This window comes from Perca fluviatilis, chromosome 15 (assembly GCF_010015445.1).
Source record: "Perca fluviatilis chromosome 15, GENO_Pfluv_1.0, whole genome shotgun sequence".
Classification (NCBI taxonomy): Eukaryota; Metazoa; Chordata; class Actinopteri; order Perciformes; family Percidae; genus Perca; species Perca fluviatilis.
In genome coordinates, this window is record NC_053126.1 from 8,433,585 (window position 1) to 8,449,433 (window position 15,849).

General features: G+C 39.6%; 2 protein-coding genes across 3 annotated transcripts; both read left to right on the forward strand.

Annotated features, from left to right (window-relative positions):
• The first annotated feature begins 7,603 nt into the window (after positions 1-7,603).
• Positions 7,604-10,795, forward strand: LOC120573853 (protein phosphatase 1 regulatory subunit 27). Its single transcript, XM_039823720.1, has 3 exons — positions 7,604-8,405; positions 8,598-8,748; positions 9,773-10,795. Exons 1-3 carry the CDS (start codon positions 7,961-7,963, stop codon positions 9,891-9,893), a joined length of 717 nt encoding a protein of 238 aa, XP_039679654.1. The 5' UTR covers positions 7,604-7,960; the 3' UTR covers positions 9,894-10,795.
• A 1,040-nt stretch (positions 10,796-11,835) lies between these two features.
• mcrip1 (MAPK regulated corepressor interacting protein 1) lies at positions 11,836-15,721 on the forward strand. 2 transcript variants are annotated; one of them, XM_039826255.1, is made up of 5 exons: positions 11,836-11,948; positions 12,686-12,780; positions 13,020-13,138; positions 14,763-14,867; positions 14,964-15,721. In XM_039826255.1, exons 2-5 carry the CDS (start codon positions 12,773-12,775, stop codon positions 15,026-15,028), a joined length of 297 nt encoding a protein of 98 aa, XP_039682189.1. In that variant the 5' UTR covers positions 11,836-11,948; positions 12,686-12,772; the 3' UTR covers positions 15,029-15,721. The 2 variants fall into 2 exon arrangements, with proteins under 2 accessions (XP_039682189.1, XP_039682190.1); XM_039826256.1 differs by having other exon boundaries at positions 11,844-11,948; positions 12,740-12,780.
• Positions 15,722-15,849: the final 128 nt, after the last annotated feature.

Genomic DNA, 15,849 nt, shown 5'->3' on the forward strand with positions numbered 1-15,849 from the left:
CCCACTCCCCTCCGTGCTAAGTCTGAGCCCTCTCGAAATCACTGTGTCCCGGACAGCTGCTGCGCCTGTTTACTGCCTCTACCTCTTTGCAGGGTAGCGTTCTCCATGCTTGGTCAATGTCAGCAGTAGCGCCTCTCAATGGGATAGCTTTTTCCCCCTTGTCCGCTGGATAGCTTACAAATAACTATTCTAAACAGTCTATAAAATGTTTAACCTTCTCAATTGACTATTTATACATAGCTGTACTGGAAGTCTTTTAACAGTAATTCTGGTTCATATGGGTCACTGGAAAATATTAGACTGTAAAGTGTTTATGAGGACATATGTACAGTGGCATGGGTTCTAATGCTCTGCCCTTTCTTATGCCAACTTTTAGACATGGCCCAAGCAGTTATATTTCTCTTCGAACAAAAAACACATTTACACTCCCAGTGGTCTGCACCTGTTTAGGTTTAGGTCTACATGATTGCTTTGATATTATTCATGTTTAAATAAAACTATGTTAATGCCTACATTTTACCTGAAACCCAGATGAATTGAACAGAGGTATCATGTTTTATTTGAGCTCATGTACATAAGTTTGTAGAACGGAATACACACTATCATTTCTAGCTGCTCTCTAATGGGACTACAAATTAACTCTCCACAGGAAGAGAAACATGATAATATGTTGCTGTTCTGAATAAAACTGACTACAAGCTCTAATGGGACTATAGGCTTAAAAGGCCAGAAAAGGTTCGAACATGTATATTATTTGAATAGCATGGTGTTAAAAAAGCATATTCATTCAGTTTGTAGTAATGAGTATGGACCAATTCCCATGGAAACTATTCGCTCGTGATGGCAACTTTAGAGTCCAGAGGCATGGGAACCACGAGGGCCATGCCATGTATTTTAGGACCAGATGGCAGTTGCGCTCTTTTACAACAGCAAATGGCTCAATTTACTTTTGGTTGGCTTGCGTAATGTGCTCACTTGGCTCTGTGTCGGGGACTCATCCTTTTTATGAATTCACCTCACGCCAACTGATCTTGTAGTCTACATGCACACGAGGATCCACTGAGACCTTAATAAAAAAGCAGTTGTGCTGTAGCTGCTGTTTCATTTAAAAGACAAAGCAAATATTAGAGAAAAAATGTGTTTACTTTGCTTAAATACACTAACTTGAAAGTGGCTTTTCCCTAGTGTCCATCTGAATCAGAATCAGAAATGGTTTTATTGCCAAGTAAGTTTTTTACGCATACAAGGAATTGTCTTGGTGTTGTTGGTGCATGTTACACATTCTCTAAATATAAGAAGGATCAGAAGAATATAAACAATATAAGTATATATATATATACACACAGTATGTAATAACAAAAAAAATTAAAATAAGTTATAAATAAAATAAAATAAGTTATGTTAATAGTTTTCCACCCTGGCCACATTAAAAAGAAATGCTTCTTTATGCAAAGCATTATTGATGTCACTTTAAATCAACTGCAGTGATACAACTTCTGTAGCCATTACCTACTGCATATCCCTAATGTTTTAATTTAGTTGCTGTTGTATCAGTTAATGGAAGTAAAGCTATAGAAGTTACCTGGATGTTACCTCTGCTGAGTATGCTGACTTCTCTATTTATACTAAATGATAGGAAAATGCCATTAAGGATGTGATGCACCAGCTGCATCTAATATACATATAATATTGATTTCCCTTTTGTCCATGAGGGCTGGGAAGTTGAATTAGCAGTAGACAGATACAAGATATTCTACTACAAATCCGATTATTGTGATGCCTATCAAATACCTATTCTAGGTTTTAAATGTTGAGACTGAATATCAGGGTTTAAATTTCCCCAAGATGTAAGCATCTCAGCAGCTGCAGGCATGGTTTCCCTCTTTCTCGCTGAACAACAGACTCGTTCCTGATTTAGATTCCAACTTCTTTTTTCTCAGCCCACTGCTCGCGCCATACCCAGATCCTTTTTAGCCTGAGTGAGAACCTCCCGTTGGGCCTTAAGAGGTCCAGACAGAGACAAATCTTTACACTGTTTACCATCTAGTGATCCAGGTGTGTTTATACGTACGCTGCCTGTTGAGAAATGTACCACTACTGCTGTTGTCACTGTAGAAGAAAATAGTTTTAGTCTCATTTTATCCTGATATTATCTTTCCTGTTCACTGATTAAGTTCCTATTATTTTCTCTGATCAACAAACTTTTAGTGTCTCCGGGGTTTATTAAAGTGATGGTTCAGAGTAATTCACCCTAGGGTCCTTTGCACCATGACCTCAAGCCAAACACCCCCCCAGAAGCTTTTTTCACCTGGGTTGAACATTGGGAGAGTTAGCTAGAGTAGCGTTATCAGCTGAATAGCTTAGCGCAGGGGCTAATGGACCCACGTTTGTATCTTGTAAGTTACCCCACTAATAATGCCCGAAATGATACCAAACGTCTACAAGTAGTACAAATAGGTTATGCTCGCATAAAACGATGGATTGGAAAGTTTGTAAGTACACCAGAAGTTTATGAACACTTGCCTGCTCTCCTCAGCTCTCTGCTGCTGCTGCTGCTGCTACCTGCAGTTAGACAAGTGCTTAGGGCCGTCTACAAATTACTACACCGAAAAGAGTTACAACAAAAATATTTATTAATTCAATGATTAAATAAGGTAATGTCTCCAAACTTACCTCAATTACTTGTCTCCTGCTAGTTATACTACAGCACTTACTTAAAAAAAAAAAGTTAAATTAATAAATATTTTTTTTGCATCTCTTTTCGGTGTTGTAATTTCTAGACGGCCCTAAGCACTCGTCTTACAGCAGCAGCAACAACAGCAGAGAGCAGAAGCCAGCAGGCAAGTGTTATTTACATAAACTTCTGGTGTACTTACAAACTTTCCAATCCATCGTTTTATGAGAGCATAACCTATATATACTAGTGTAGACCTTTGGTATCATTTCGGGCATTATTAGTGGGGAATTCGATACAGGGGTCCTTAGCCCTGGCGCTCGCTATTCAGCTGATAACGCTACTCTACGCTAACTCTCCCAATGTTAGACCCAGGTGAAAAAAGCTTCTGGGTGGGTGTTTGGCTCGAGGTCATGGTGCAAAGGACCCTAGGGTGAATTACTCCGAACCATCACTTTAAGTCTGTCTGCCTTTTGTCTAGCTTCAAAACAAAGCATTTTACTTTGGTCACTGTTAGTGAGACCTTTTGTTCAGAGCCCAAGCTGGCTCCAGCGGTGTTCAAACCTCATTTAAACAAAGGACCGTTTGTCAATAGTTTGAGCGGACGGTATTGGGTCTATGCAAATTTATGCAGATAGTTTTGTGAGTGAATGTCTTCTCAGCTTTTGTCATTCTGTTGCTTCCTGTAACCTTGTATAAAACCCTGACCAGAAAACTCGTTCTGGTCAGAGAGAATCCTACAGCTTCTCGTGAGCTTCTGTCTCCTCTGTGCAGTGAATAAAACTCATCTGAACCAGCCACTGAATTGGACCTGAGAGAACTTATTTTTCCACATCACCCATGGAACTGTGTGTGCCTGGGTCAGCAGGGTGGATTCTGAGAACAGGCGGTGTTTTGGCAGAAGGTCTGCGTTTTCTAGACGCCCTGTGCCTAACTTCTAAAATTCCTGCTTAGAGTCCTAACAAAGCTGTGAAGCTATGGTTTGTTTGTGCATACATATGGATTACTCAAACACATGACTTGTGTCAAACTGACCTTTTTAGACAACAAAGTTTATGAGGATGACAGCCTGCATTCATACCATGCTAAACACAGACAGGACGCTTCACAACTCTTATTTTTAGGCAATGTAGTCACCAACCTGCCTGCTACCTGCATCACGCAAGTCAGTTGGGTGTTAAGGAATGCAGAGCTGGCTTTTTTGTAACATGTATAGCCCAAGTGATAAGCCTCTGTGACAGATCACTATTAAAATTGTCATTCTTTTGGCTTCAGCTTTATGTGTCCTGAACTGTGTGTCCCTGAATACCTAGCTGTACAGTATAGTGAGATACTGTCGTAAAGGGATGCAAATGGATCACTGGTGGCACCCACTGGCAGATTGTCAACTAGATTTTGTATGTTTATAATATCATGGAGCATGGCGACGTAATATCAGAGCCAGAATCACAGATAGGGATATTGTTTGAGGCCAGCCATGTGTCATCATTTATGAATGGAATGCATCATTGATAGGCAGCCTGTGAATGTGGAATGTGCATGTGAAAGAGAACCCTAGCAGCAGCATCTCGACCAGCACAGAGACACACAGACAGACCAGCTGACATGGTTTAAAGTTTATTGTTATTAATGTTTATGTTAGAGCAGAGTACCACCGGTTATTATAATGCATTTATTTTCTTGAAATGTTTATTGTCAAAATCGTTGTAATGTTTCAATTATTAATTGTATTCTTTAAATTGATATTGATCAAATAAAGGGCAAAATATGTTTATGGTCAGAGAAAAATATACATGATGCACATCCTGTTTTCGGCAAGTCATACAAGGAACTGCTATTTAATGAGTGCATGCGCCAAAAAAAGTGTTCATGTCGTTAAATTGTTAAAATCGTTAAAATGTTTCAGTTATTCATTTTATTCTTTAAATTGTTATTGATAAAATAATGGGCAAAATAGGTTTATGATCAGGGAAAAATTCATCTGATGCACATCCAAGTCATACAAGGAACTGCTATTTAATGAGTGCATGCACCAAAAAAAAGTGTTCATGTCGTTAAATTGTTAAAATCGTTAAAATGTTTCAGTTATTCATTTTATTCTTTAAATTGTTATTGATAAAATAATGGGCAAAATAGGTTTATGATCAGGGAAAAATTCATCTGACGCACATCCTGTTTTCGGCAAGTCATGCCAGGAACTGCTATTTAATGAGTGCATGCACCAAAAAAGTGTTCATGTGCCCAAAATGTGATCCAACATGAGACTTTGTTTTGACTACCAGTATCGATACTCAGAACTTAGTGGATCCCTATCAGAGGCACACACAGGGCTGCAGCTGTCACTGTGGACACTGTGGGCATGTCCTCTGTATTTTTAACTTTATTTCTTAGAAATCTGGAGATGTTAAGCGCCCTTTGGGAGTTTACGTTCTGCTTTTAAAAATGAACACCTGCAATTTCTGTTCTCAATATACTTAAATCTGACTTATTTTATGCCAGCAGATGATGTAGAGAGAACTTTAGTCCTCGCAGTAAAGATAGTTTCGCAACATAGTCAAACTGCTTTAGATATTTATGTTAGGTGTTATTTAGACAAAATAACTAAACGAGTTCCAGGGTAACTATTAATATAAGCTAGAGATACCTAGGATGGTGACCCCTAACCCTAAAAAGTCACGTTGAGGGAGATAGGAGCTGATGACACCACGCAGATGTGTGACATTGTCCCTTTCCTGTCAATGTTTGTTGCTGCTAACATTGTCTTTGGCAACGTTCCGTACACCTTAATGTTTTCAACTCTGACTTCTTGGTAATTTGACAGATCATAACATGCAAGGCAGTCTGGGACTATGTATGGAAAGAAGCTGAAACACGTGAGACCTCTCTCTCTCTGTCTTAGTCCAAGAGCAGGCCTAACATCGCACCGGGCTGTAACAAACAAACATTTTCGTTTTTCACATGCTGAGGTTCTCCTTTTTTTCTGTTGAGGGAGTTCCTGTAGAGATGAGTGAAGGGAAGCTGGAGGGAGTATCCCCAGTACTCAATGCTATATAAGAGACTTTGGAACCTGATAACTGCTTCTAAAAGTCTCTCCCTGGAGCTGTGAACATTCAAATAGTCTCACTTCAATTTGTCTAGACATTAGTTCTAAGCCTCTGCCCCCACTGTTTAGAGACCAGTAGTGCGGGGAGGTGATGAAAAATAATTTGTGTTGGCATTTAGAGCTGGGGTCATCTCTTATCATAACAGAAGCGCATTGATCATTTCCTGCTGGGATAATCTGAGTTATGCGATCTCCCTCCTCTGGTTGTGTAATAACCAAAACTGAAAATATGCCACAAAACGGTCCAAAGTGCATGTGCTCAGTTCTGAAACAAAGTTATCTGCAGGTTTTCTGCTGTCACAACTGTTGTACTCTACGACAGTTATGAAGGTGAAGATGGGTGAGCAGATAACCTTAAAGTGATACTGAATAGTAAAGTATGTGTAGAATATGCAGCAACGCATTAGAATACCTGCAAATTACAAAAGAGGAGATCAGGTATCTGGAGCAGGTCATATCTTGGAGTTGTGGTGAGAAACACAAACCTGAGGATGGCAGCTACACTATTACTTCTGTTACATTGGCAGCATCTGTGAAATGCCCAAGGTTTTGTGAACCAGTTATAACCAGCTCTGCCCATTGTAGAAGTCTGGGGGCAGCTGGTGCCACCAGCACAACATTACAGCACCATTCTCACATACTGCATGAAACTTGTTATTTTATATTTTGAATAGTAAAAATGTAATAGGAAAATAGGATTACTGTTTATGAGAAATGCAACATTTTTGCTCTATGTGTGTCAAATCTTACTTCGGAAGGCAAAGTTCAGTGTTGTAAATAGCTGTGACTTCAGCGGCATTTGAAGGGAGAGGTTACATTTAGTGGCTTTGCCCCCACAGTTAGTCCCACACACAACCTCCTCAGTGGGTGAATTTTATTGGTGTATCTGGTTATGAATCAAAGGGCAAGCATGAGCAAGTGTCACATAATAACGGACCTGCGGGTCATTTAGAAACATGGAGAAACTTAAACTTAAAGATCTCCACTTTATTCTAAAAGTAGAACCTGGGTGTGGTTTTCAAATCAATTTATAATGTTAGTGGTCTAACTAAGGCAGTGGAAGAAGAAGTACTTCAGAACCTTACTAAATAAAAGTATCTAAGTATTATCAACCAAATGTACTTAGACGCATCTCAGAAGTAAAAGTATTTATTGTGCAATCAAATGTTCCGGTCAGTGTTTTACTTTTATATATAATGTTTTCTGAATTGATGTTACTGCTGCATCAATGTGTATGTTGCATTTTACTGCTCTAAATGTTTAAGGTTGTGTTCATTTTAACTCCTTTATATTTATTGGGTAGTTTAGTCCTACAGCAGTGATTCATATTCCATAAGATCATCACGTGTTAGTAGCCACCGCTGAACTAAGGTTATATTCCACCGTTAGGTATGACGTAAGCAGACAAATCAACAACACATGCCAAAATGAAATCATGTGCTATTGCTGTTTGCTGTTGTTTATATGTCCTCCACTATAGCTCTCATTAATAGAAAAAAAAGCAACGTGATTCACAGGTAATGATGTATATAACTGTAACTTGTAATAACCCATGATTGGGAAGCCTCCTGTGCATTTGAGGTATGGTCTTCCTCTTCTGTCAATATCTAGCTCTGAAATGTTTATGTGGGAAGTTGTAGGTCTCAAGACTCAAAGGGAACATTTTGGTTGTCAACATTTTTTATGAGGGGTGGGTGCCGTGTCAGAAGGCATGTGACTGTACAGTGGGAGGAACTGGAATAGGGCCACTCATTTCTAAGCTGAAGTCACTGGATATTAGCCCTAAAATAGCCCTACAAAGAGTATATATGGGTCCTCTCCCACTAGCCCCACCAGACAACGATTCTGCGCAACAGCAAACACACTGTGCAAAAGATCATTTTAAATTTAATTGGGAGAAATTCACAGCAAGTGAAAAAAAAAAAAAAAAGAGGACCATACAAGCTAAAAGAAGGTGACTGGATCATAGTGAAGCAAAGGATTTGAGAAGTAGTTTGCAGTAACAGCAGGAGCTACTCCAGCTGGGAGCTAAAGGGCTAAGAAGCGAGCGAGGAGAGGACACCAAGGACACAGAGCAAAGGATACTGCTCTTTTATTGGATTGGTGCGTTCTCTTGGATTTCTCCCTTCCCTCCTCCTGGGCTGACAGCATAGGGGGGAGGCAGAGCCGCAACCACCGCAGGGATGAAGTACAACTACCATGTGCCGGCGTCGACGTACACACGCAGTTCACAGTACACACCAACATACAACACACCTAGCTATTACACTCCCTCACATTACACACCGTCTACACCGCACTACACCTCCGCATATACCTCTCTAACAAAGTACACCCCGACACAGTACAGCACGACGCATTACACCCCATCACAGTACACGTCCACTTACAAGGCTGCATCAACTTACATCCCCTCCTACAGCAAAGAGTCCCGGTACAGTTCTACACGCCGCACACAAGAAAAAAAGGAAAACCCTGCACCTGTAATACCCGTCACACCTGCAAAGAGAACTGTGCACTTCCCCAATGACATCATCTTCCAGGATATTGTGAGACGAGGAGATATGGAGCAAATTGGTCGGTTCATGAGAGCGAGGAAGGTTCGTGTGGATACGCTCTTCCACTCAGGTAAGTCTCTACAGCTTTGACTTTTTTTGTCAAAAAGCAATTTTGAGAATTGTATTTGACATGAGAAATAACGCCAGCCAATGAGGATCGAGGCTTCGAAACTGTTTAGATGTCAATCACTGATTTGAACTGACTGCATGGCCGTTGTACGGCAGTGCGGCTGCAGAGGATCTGACGTAGTCTTGCGTGCAGGTATGGCAGCGCTACATGAAGCCGTGCTAACGGGAAACCTGGAGGTGGTGAAGCTGCTGGTGAAATATGGTGCTGATGTTCATCAGAGAGACGAAGATGGCTGGACGCCACTTCACATGGCCTGCAGTGACGGCTACCCGGAAATTGCCAGGTGACCTTTAACCCTTTTACTCTTGACCGATCATCACGCTTCCTTTTTCAGCACACTGGTCGCACAGAATAAAACATGAAATACTATATCATCTGCTGCTGATTTCTCAAAAGCAAAATAAAACTTAGGTCATTAATTTCAATACTGAACCAACACCTACACTTTTTCTATGAAATTTGCATGCTTTAAATAACCCCTAAAAGTGTTAGAAGAGGTCACCTTATCACAATGTCCTAGCCTGACAAGCCAGACCCACATCAAGATGTTGGGTCTGGGAACTCACCATTGGCAGGGCTCAATCCGAAGGGCGGGATAAACGGTTGTCTTTCAAATTCCCTCTGCACTCATAGCCGAATTCACACGAAACCATCGCAACTCTGCCGTCCTTACGTTAAGCCCACCCACCGACTCTATACACAATGTGATTGGCCTGACCAGAATTCGTTTTTTCCAGCTCGCAAGCTAGACTGACCCTGGCTGCAAATTACATTTGCTGCCGCTAGGGTGCGTCTAGATTTCTATAGTGCCCTTTATATATCTATATAAAGGGCGCTAGATTTCTAGGCTAACAATGTCCTTACTGAGAGAAAGTTAATCTGGTAGTTTGGCTCTCAACACTGACAATAGGCAATAAAAAAACACACCCATGAAACAATGACATAATTCATCCCAATACACAAAACATGGTATTCAGAATTGAGTAAACCCAGGGATTAAATGAGAGGGACATCGTTGGATAGGAGGGAATTTAAAATGTTAAAATATACGAGGGAATGTTTTGTGTTAACTTGTATCCATAAGAAGAAATAATGGAACTCATCCTCAATACATACAGCTTCAATAATACAACTGAATTTTGACCAGTTATTCTGAGGTCTTTGAGTCAAGATAGTGAAACAATGAAAAATCACAGCCATTGAAGAAGATCTGTTGCAGTAATAATAAACTAGTCCATGTTTTTCTTTTGTTCTCATACTATATGAGAACCTCTGTTTAACAACGCTGTGCTTCATTCTCCACTTAGTTATCTGCTGTTGATGGGAGCCAGCACAGAGGCAGAGAACGAGAGCGGAGAGAAGCCTGCAGACCTCATCGACCCAGACTGCAAAGAGCTGGCCAAACTGTTTGAGACGGGCTGTGTGTGACTGGGCACCAAAGGGACCCAAAGTGAGACCACAGCAACAGAGAAGACGGAAAGCTTAGCAGTCACTTGGAAAAGAAAGAAAAACATATTTAACAGTATTAAACAGTGCAATACCAACCAAACTTGTAACAGGGTGGAAGAACATAGCCAGAGTTAGGACCACGTCACTGAACCTGTAAAGCAAAATGGTGGTTTGTTAGTTTCAAAAGTTTTTTTTTTTTTAATTTGCAGCCTCAAAGCAATACCCCATTAGGCTGCATTTCTGTTGCTGGTGGTTATGTTATTTTATTTCATTTTACTTTGTTTTGCGCATTTGTGTATTTGTCATACTGCCAGTGTCTATGCAAGAAATGTTAATCTGCGAACATCTGTCTTCACTCTCAGCTCATGTACAGTTGTACAATACCAGCAATGTCTCACCATGGTCCAGGTCTGAACACCTATTCATTTCTGAAGGAAATTAGATTAATCTACATCCTCCTGAGCATTTCGGTTTAAGTATTCTACCGATTGTGTTAGTGTTTAGCAGTCACTTTTTAAGTAGCTGGTTGCACTCTACAGACAGTATGTTTTCAAACTGTGTATTGAATTTACAACACAGAATCTGAGCCGAGATGTTTGTGTTTTATAGACATAAAATGATGTATTATGTATTCTCACTGCTGGGCAGAAAGAGGATCAGCCAAATTAATAATTGATACTTCATTGATGGTCAGAAATATAATTAAAAAAAAAACATCAAGTTGATGCTGTATAAGCTCTTTTACTGCTGCAGTATTTCCCCCTGATGTATTGCTTTTGTTTTCTGTAGTAGAAATACGAATGTCAGCAATGAAAGTCTTATAATTTTCTCCTAATTAATTATTTTTGTACGTTTTCATAAATAAAGAAACCTTTTATAAATATGACTGAGTTGCTATTGTGTGGTCTGTGTAAGAATAAGTAAAGCTAATAGAAGTAGATGTTTCAATCCCTTTAGTAGGAAACTCTTGACACTAGCAGTCAGTGTGGAGTGGTGAAAAGGAGGGTGAGGTATGTCATTGGGGTCATCAGGTGGGCACCCTGCTTCATCGACATTTCGTTGATTGAAGCCCACAACGTCTCCAGAGGGCTCAACAGTGTACCTAGCATCCTAGGTACACCCCCCTCTATGCCATACCCTCCATATCCCTGATGGACTCTGCATGGCAGGGGCGTCCTTCTCCCTGAGTCAGGCCTAAGCCTGACCGCATACCATGTCTTCATGCTGGAGCTTTTCAGCCATCCGCTATAAGATTAACTGGGATGTATGTGCCCTCAACTTTAGTCTTGCTTTATTTAAGTTTAGTTTTGCGGCTGCCTCTGCTTTCAAATGATTCAATGATAACAAAAATGTATCCTGATTTTCCTGGTATGGCACCCTGACGATGAACGTAAAATGAAAATACAGTAGCAACAATGACAGATATTTTAGTGTTTTAGGAAAACAAAAATGGGCAATTTTAGATTAGTGAGAGCATGTCTATTCACCAAAAGTTTAGTAAGATGCAGATTTACATGACCTTGATATAAGTTATAAGACATCACAATTATAAATTGTGGGATTGTTTTGATAACATTATCATACTTTTTTCATTTAACTTAAATTTTGAACAGAAAATCTCAGGTAGGCCTATAATTCAATTAGCCTACGTTTTATTTTTTGTGTCAAATCATAGCAGAAGGACACTTTCCATCTAGAAAGGTCTAGACCACACTATAATCTGTATGTTTCTGGTATTTATTTCCATTAAGTCAATTATTTCATCCCAACTGTGCATTTACTTATGTTATTGTGTAGTTCTTCTTTATATATAGCTATATATACATGTGCTTTATGTCTTTATTTATTTGTGTGTGTGTGTGTGGCATATATATATATAAATGCACAAAAATAAATAAAGACATAGCTAAAGCACTTCCGTGTCTTTTCCAAGCTTTTCCCGGAAATGATTGGTTGGCATTGGCAACGTTTTAGCCAGGTCTAACGGCGTACGAGTCTCTGAATAAAGAAACCGAAAGGAAGGGTTATAAAAAGGTTTGTTAACTATCTTAACAGCGTCTCTTTTACTGTACATCTTGAAAATGTTATTACTGCGTTAATCGTCTTTCTAACAAATATTTGGGACCAGTAACGCCAGGAAATATATTAGCTGATTGAAGCTAAGCTCCGACAAGACAATGTAAATCGTCCAGCTAGCTAGCTAGCTAGCTAGCTAAAGTTAGCTGAAATTATTGTGTCAGCAAATCTATAGTAAGCTGTCCAGGACAAAGCTATAGGGGGACACGAATCCCAATAAGCAAAAACGATTTTAGGGACAATAAATAGTCCTTGTTCATGAGAATTTGACCAGCGGCTAACCTACCGGGTCTGTCTATATAGCCTGCTGCTAACACTACTGAAGCTACTAATGTAAAAACGTAAACAAAAGCCCCTTGGCATGCTAACGTCAATATTTGATCAGGTTTCCAGACGCACAGCGTACCATAGCTCTATGGAAATGAGTTAACGTTAGAAACGATGAGTTAACAACATTTATATCGTTACTAATGTTACTTGACTTACCAGAACTCTTCTGGAGATATAGTTTATTGTAAGTGACTAGTAAGTAACGTTAGCTATCAAATGTAACTGTGGGCTAACCAGCAGTGTTACCCGTTTACTGATTCTAATAGTTAGTTTTGATGTAAATGCGGGCCTAAGTTATGTCATTTAGAAACTGACTTCTTAGATCACGTGGAGATGCTATACTTTCCATTGTTGTTTATTGTTAGAATTCAGCTGAGGACTTCTGAACCTTTTTTATTCTTCAAATCCACTCACCATAGAGGAGCGAGGAGCGAGTACAGACTGCAAACAGAATGACCAGGTATGTAACAAGTTGTGGCGCTTAAGTGCTAATGCACAAGTACAAATAGATCAGTGTTGATAGTGTTCATTAAAATGTAATCAAACATCATTTTAATTTTGTGTTGCTTTGGGCTTGAGACAAATAAGAATATTATGTTTAAGTTTAGTTTACAGTAAAAAATGATAATAATAAAAAAGACTTAAACCAAATGAATGTCTATTTATGCTGCTAATTTTGCTGTTTTCATGTTTGTGAAGCTCATCTGCTCCCAGGATGGTGAATAGTTACAAGCGGACTTCAAGCCCCCGATCCCCTACTAACAGTGGGGAGCTTTTCACCCCAGCACATGAGGAAAATGTGCGCTTTATACATGATAGTAAGTATGCCTTCTAACATTGATTTTCTTTCAAAATGATCTAAGCATTTCAGAATAATAGACCTCTCAGAACTAATTGAATTGTGTTGTCCGAGAACAGCTTTGACCCAAGTACCCATGTCAATGTACCCTATTGACATTAGCAAAAACAGCAACAGGAAAATAAAATTTGACCTGTTTTTAAAATGTTATGCTTGAAATACTGAAAGTCTTTTCTTCTTTCTGCGCGTGCTTTTCTCACTTGATTTAAGTGGGTGATTATTGATAGGTCTATTGCAGGTGACTTGTCTTCTCATGTGTTATAACTACAAGAGTAGTGTATTGATATAAAACAATTTCTTCAGTTGAAGCTCAACATGCAGGCTTAATGCAGGCCCATCAAAAAAATGGGACCTTGGTGTGTTTCTGGATTCTGTATATTGTGCAGCAGGTCGGGATTCTTCATTCTGATCACTTAAGCTGTTGTCACATATGAATTCCAGACTATGTCTGAGGAATTAACCATAGTCCCGAGTATCCCTTTCACACATGTAGCACACAACAGGAGATTGTCCGTGTCAGATGCGCTCTCCCTTACTGTACATACTCTGTTTGATTTAGACGAGAAGTGGCTCTGGGTAGAGCTTGCAGCAGACAGGACATAATTTGGATTACACTGTGTCATGGAGCTGTTCATAGTTTGGTCATAAGCGACCGAGTCCCTTGCCGTTCCATGAATTTGTCTGATGATTTTGGCTGCGTCGACCGACAAGTTCCAGAATCTCTATGTCCCTCCAGTTAGATATTTTCGTTACCGTCTTTATGTAAATCACCTCATCACCTCATTCAGCTCATATCAGTTAAATCTAGAATTACACTGTTTACAGTATGTTTTTCAAAACAGCTTATAGAGCAACAGTTGAATGTGAGGACAGGATTGTGGAGTTTTCTTGTGTTACTCTCCAAATCGTATCACTATTCTCATTGTGTTATTACATTGTTTTGTGTATCCTTGAGGTCTTAACAGATGCTTTTCCTTCCTAAAACAATGATTTGTATCTTGGCACGTTACTGCCACCTGTAGATCAGTGGTATAATGTGAAACCATTAGCTTGACTATGTATCGCATCACCAGTGTGTGCACGCTTGTATGTGCGTCCTTGTACACATGCACAAGATAAACAAAATAGGGAACGAAATGGTAGAAACACACTCCATAGCACTACTAGAGGTCATAAACACCACAGGGAACCTTTAAGTCCTGAGAATAGTAGTGTCAAAGATAGATCCTAGTGCTTGGACAGTGACAGTGCTGTGCTAATGATCCCAGACCAGTCCACAGATCGCTTTTCAACAATCACTTCAACTAGCATCATTAGAAGTATAAATAGTGCTACAGTATCTGAATCAGACAACTTAATTTGCTCACTCTGAGTACGAAGACTGGCATTGAAGCACTTACTTACTTTGAAAAGTGCTAAATAATGAGTTTGCAAGTTACAAAATGCCAGCAGAGATTGGGCACTTAAACTACACGTCTCACTTTCTTTAAGTTGGACTTCTGATTTACCTTCAGTCTGTCTTCTTATGTCATTACTAACAACTAAATGTAAAAAAAAGCATTGTTGTCTTCACTCTTTCACAGCCTGGCAATGTGTGCTCCGAGACATCAGATCAACACAAAATAGTGAACGTAATGACCGTGGACCACAAGAGTATGTGGAGAAGAACCCAAATCCTAACCTACATTGTAAGTAGTGAAGTGGATTGTATCTTATATATATAAGATAAAAAAAATGAATCAAGCACAGGCCATTTAACAACTTGTTTCTGTCTGCTCTTGCAGCTTTCACACCAGTGGACCTGAGCGACCTTAAGAAGCGCAACACACAGGACTCCAAGAAGTCCTAGTCTTTCTTACGATGGTCAAGTCGTTTCTTTCCACCCATTATCCTCGAGAACTTTTCCTCCATCAGCCAGAAAGTCAGCCCTGTTGGCCAGTCTATAGCACAGAATGCCAATCTCATTTCTCAACTCTGGACCATAGCAACCCCCGTCTCTTTCGTTACCCTCTTCAACTGACTACGAAGAAAAGAACCAGGATACCGGGACAAATTCTCTGGTCTCTTGGTTCATGTTTTTTTAAGTCACAAAATCTTCATATGTACATTATGTGGATGGGACTGATGCAAACTTTCACCAACATTTGCTGACATCTGATGCTGAGGTACAAACTGTCGACACTCTCCACAGGACACAAAAGACTTCAGTCTTAAATACAAACCTTGTTTTCTTTACTACTGCTACTTATATGACTTTGGGGGGAAATGCGAAAGGACTGACTTCTATTTTTATTTTTTTTTGGAAGATAGTTTGATCGGTAAATTGTAGAAGTAATGGAATGGTCACATTGGATATACATTTTACTTTATGGGCAAGTTTTGGAAGCCAAATGCAATGTAGAAGGCCAACATTTTTATTATAAATTTTCTTGCCCTCAAATGGACTTTACTAAGTAGAGACCTCCCAGAGTATGCTGCCCTTGGTTAACCCTCCCTCCCCTAAGCCTTGAAACAAAATGTTGAATAAAAGACTTTTACAGTACTCCTGCTTCTATTTATCTTACATGAATGTAAACCCTAACCACTAACTAACCCAAGTGAAACTTACCCATAATCTTACACTGGAGGGAATTTCAAAAAGCCAGATAATAAGAAATAATTATGCTATAT

Coding starts and splice junctions, on each gene's coding strand:
- mcrip1 (XM_039826255.1), top strand. Junction 13,139..14,762: donor TGTGCGCTTTATACATGATA/GTAAGTATGCCT, acceptor ACTCTTTCACAG/CCTGGCAATGTGTGCTCCGA. Junction 14,868..14,963: donor CCCAAATCCTAACCTACATT/GTAAGTAGTGAA, acceptor CTGCTCTTGCAG/CTTTCACACCAGTGGACCTG.
- LOC120573853 (XM_039823720.1), top strand. CDS start 7,961: ATGAAGTACAACTACCATGTGCCGGCGTCGACGTACACACGCAGTTCA. Junction 8,406..8,597: donor GGATACGCTCTTCCACTCAG/GTAAGTCTCTAC, acceptor TCTTGCGTGCAG/GTATGGCAGCGCTACATGAA. Junction 8,749..9,772: donor GGCTACCCGGAAATTGCCAG/GTGACCTTTAAC, acceptor TTCTCCACTTAG/TTATCTGCTGTTGATGGGAG.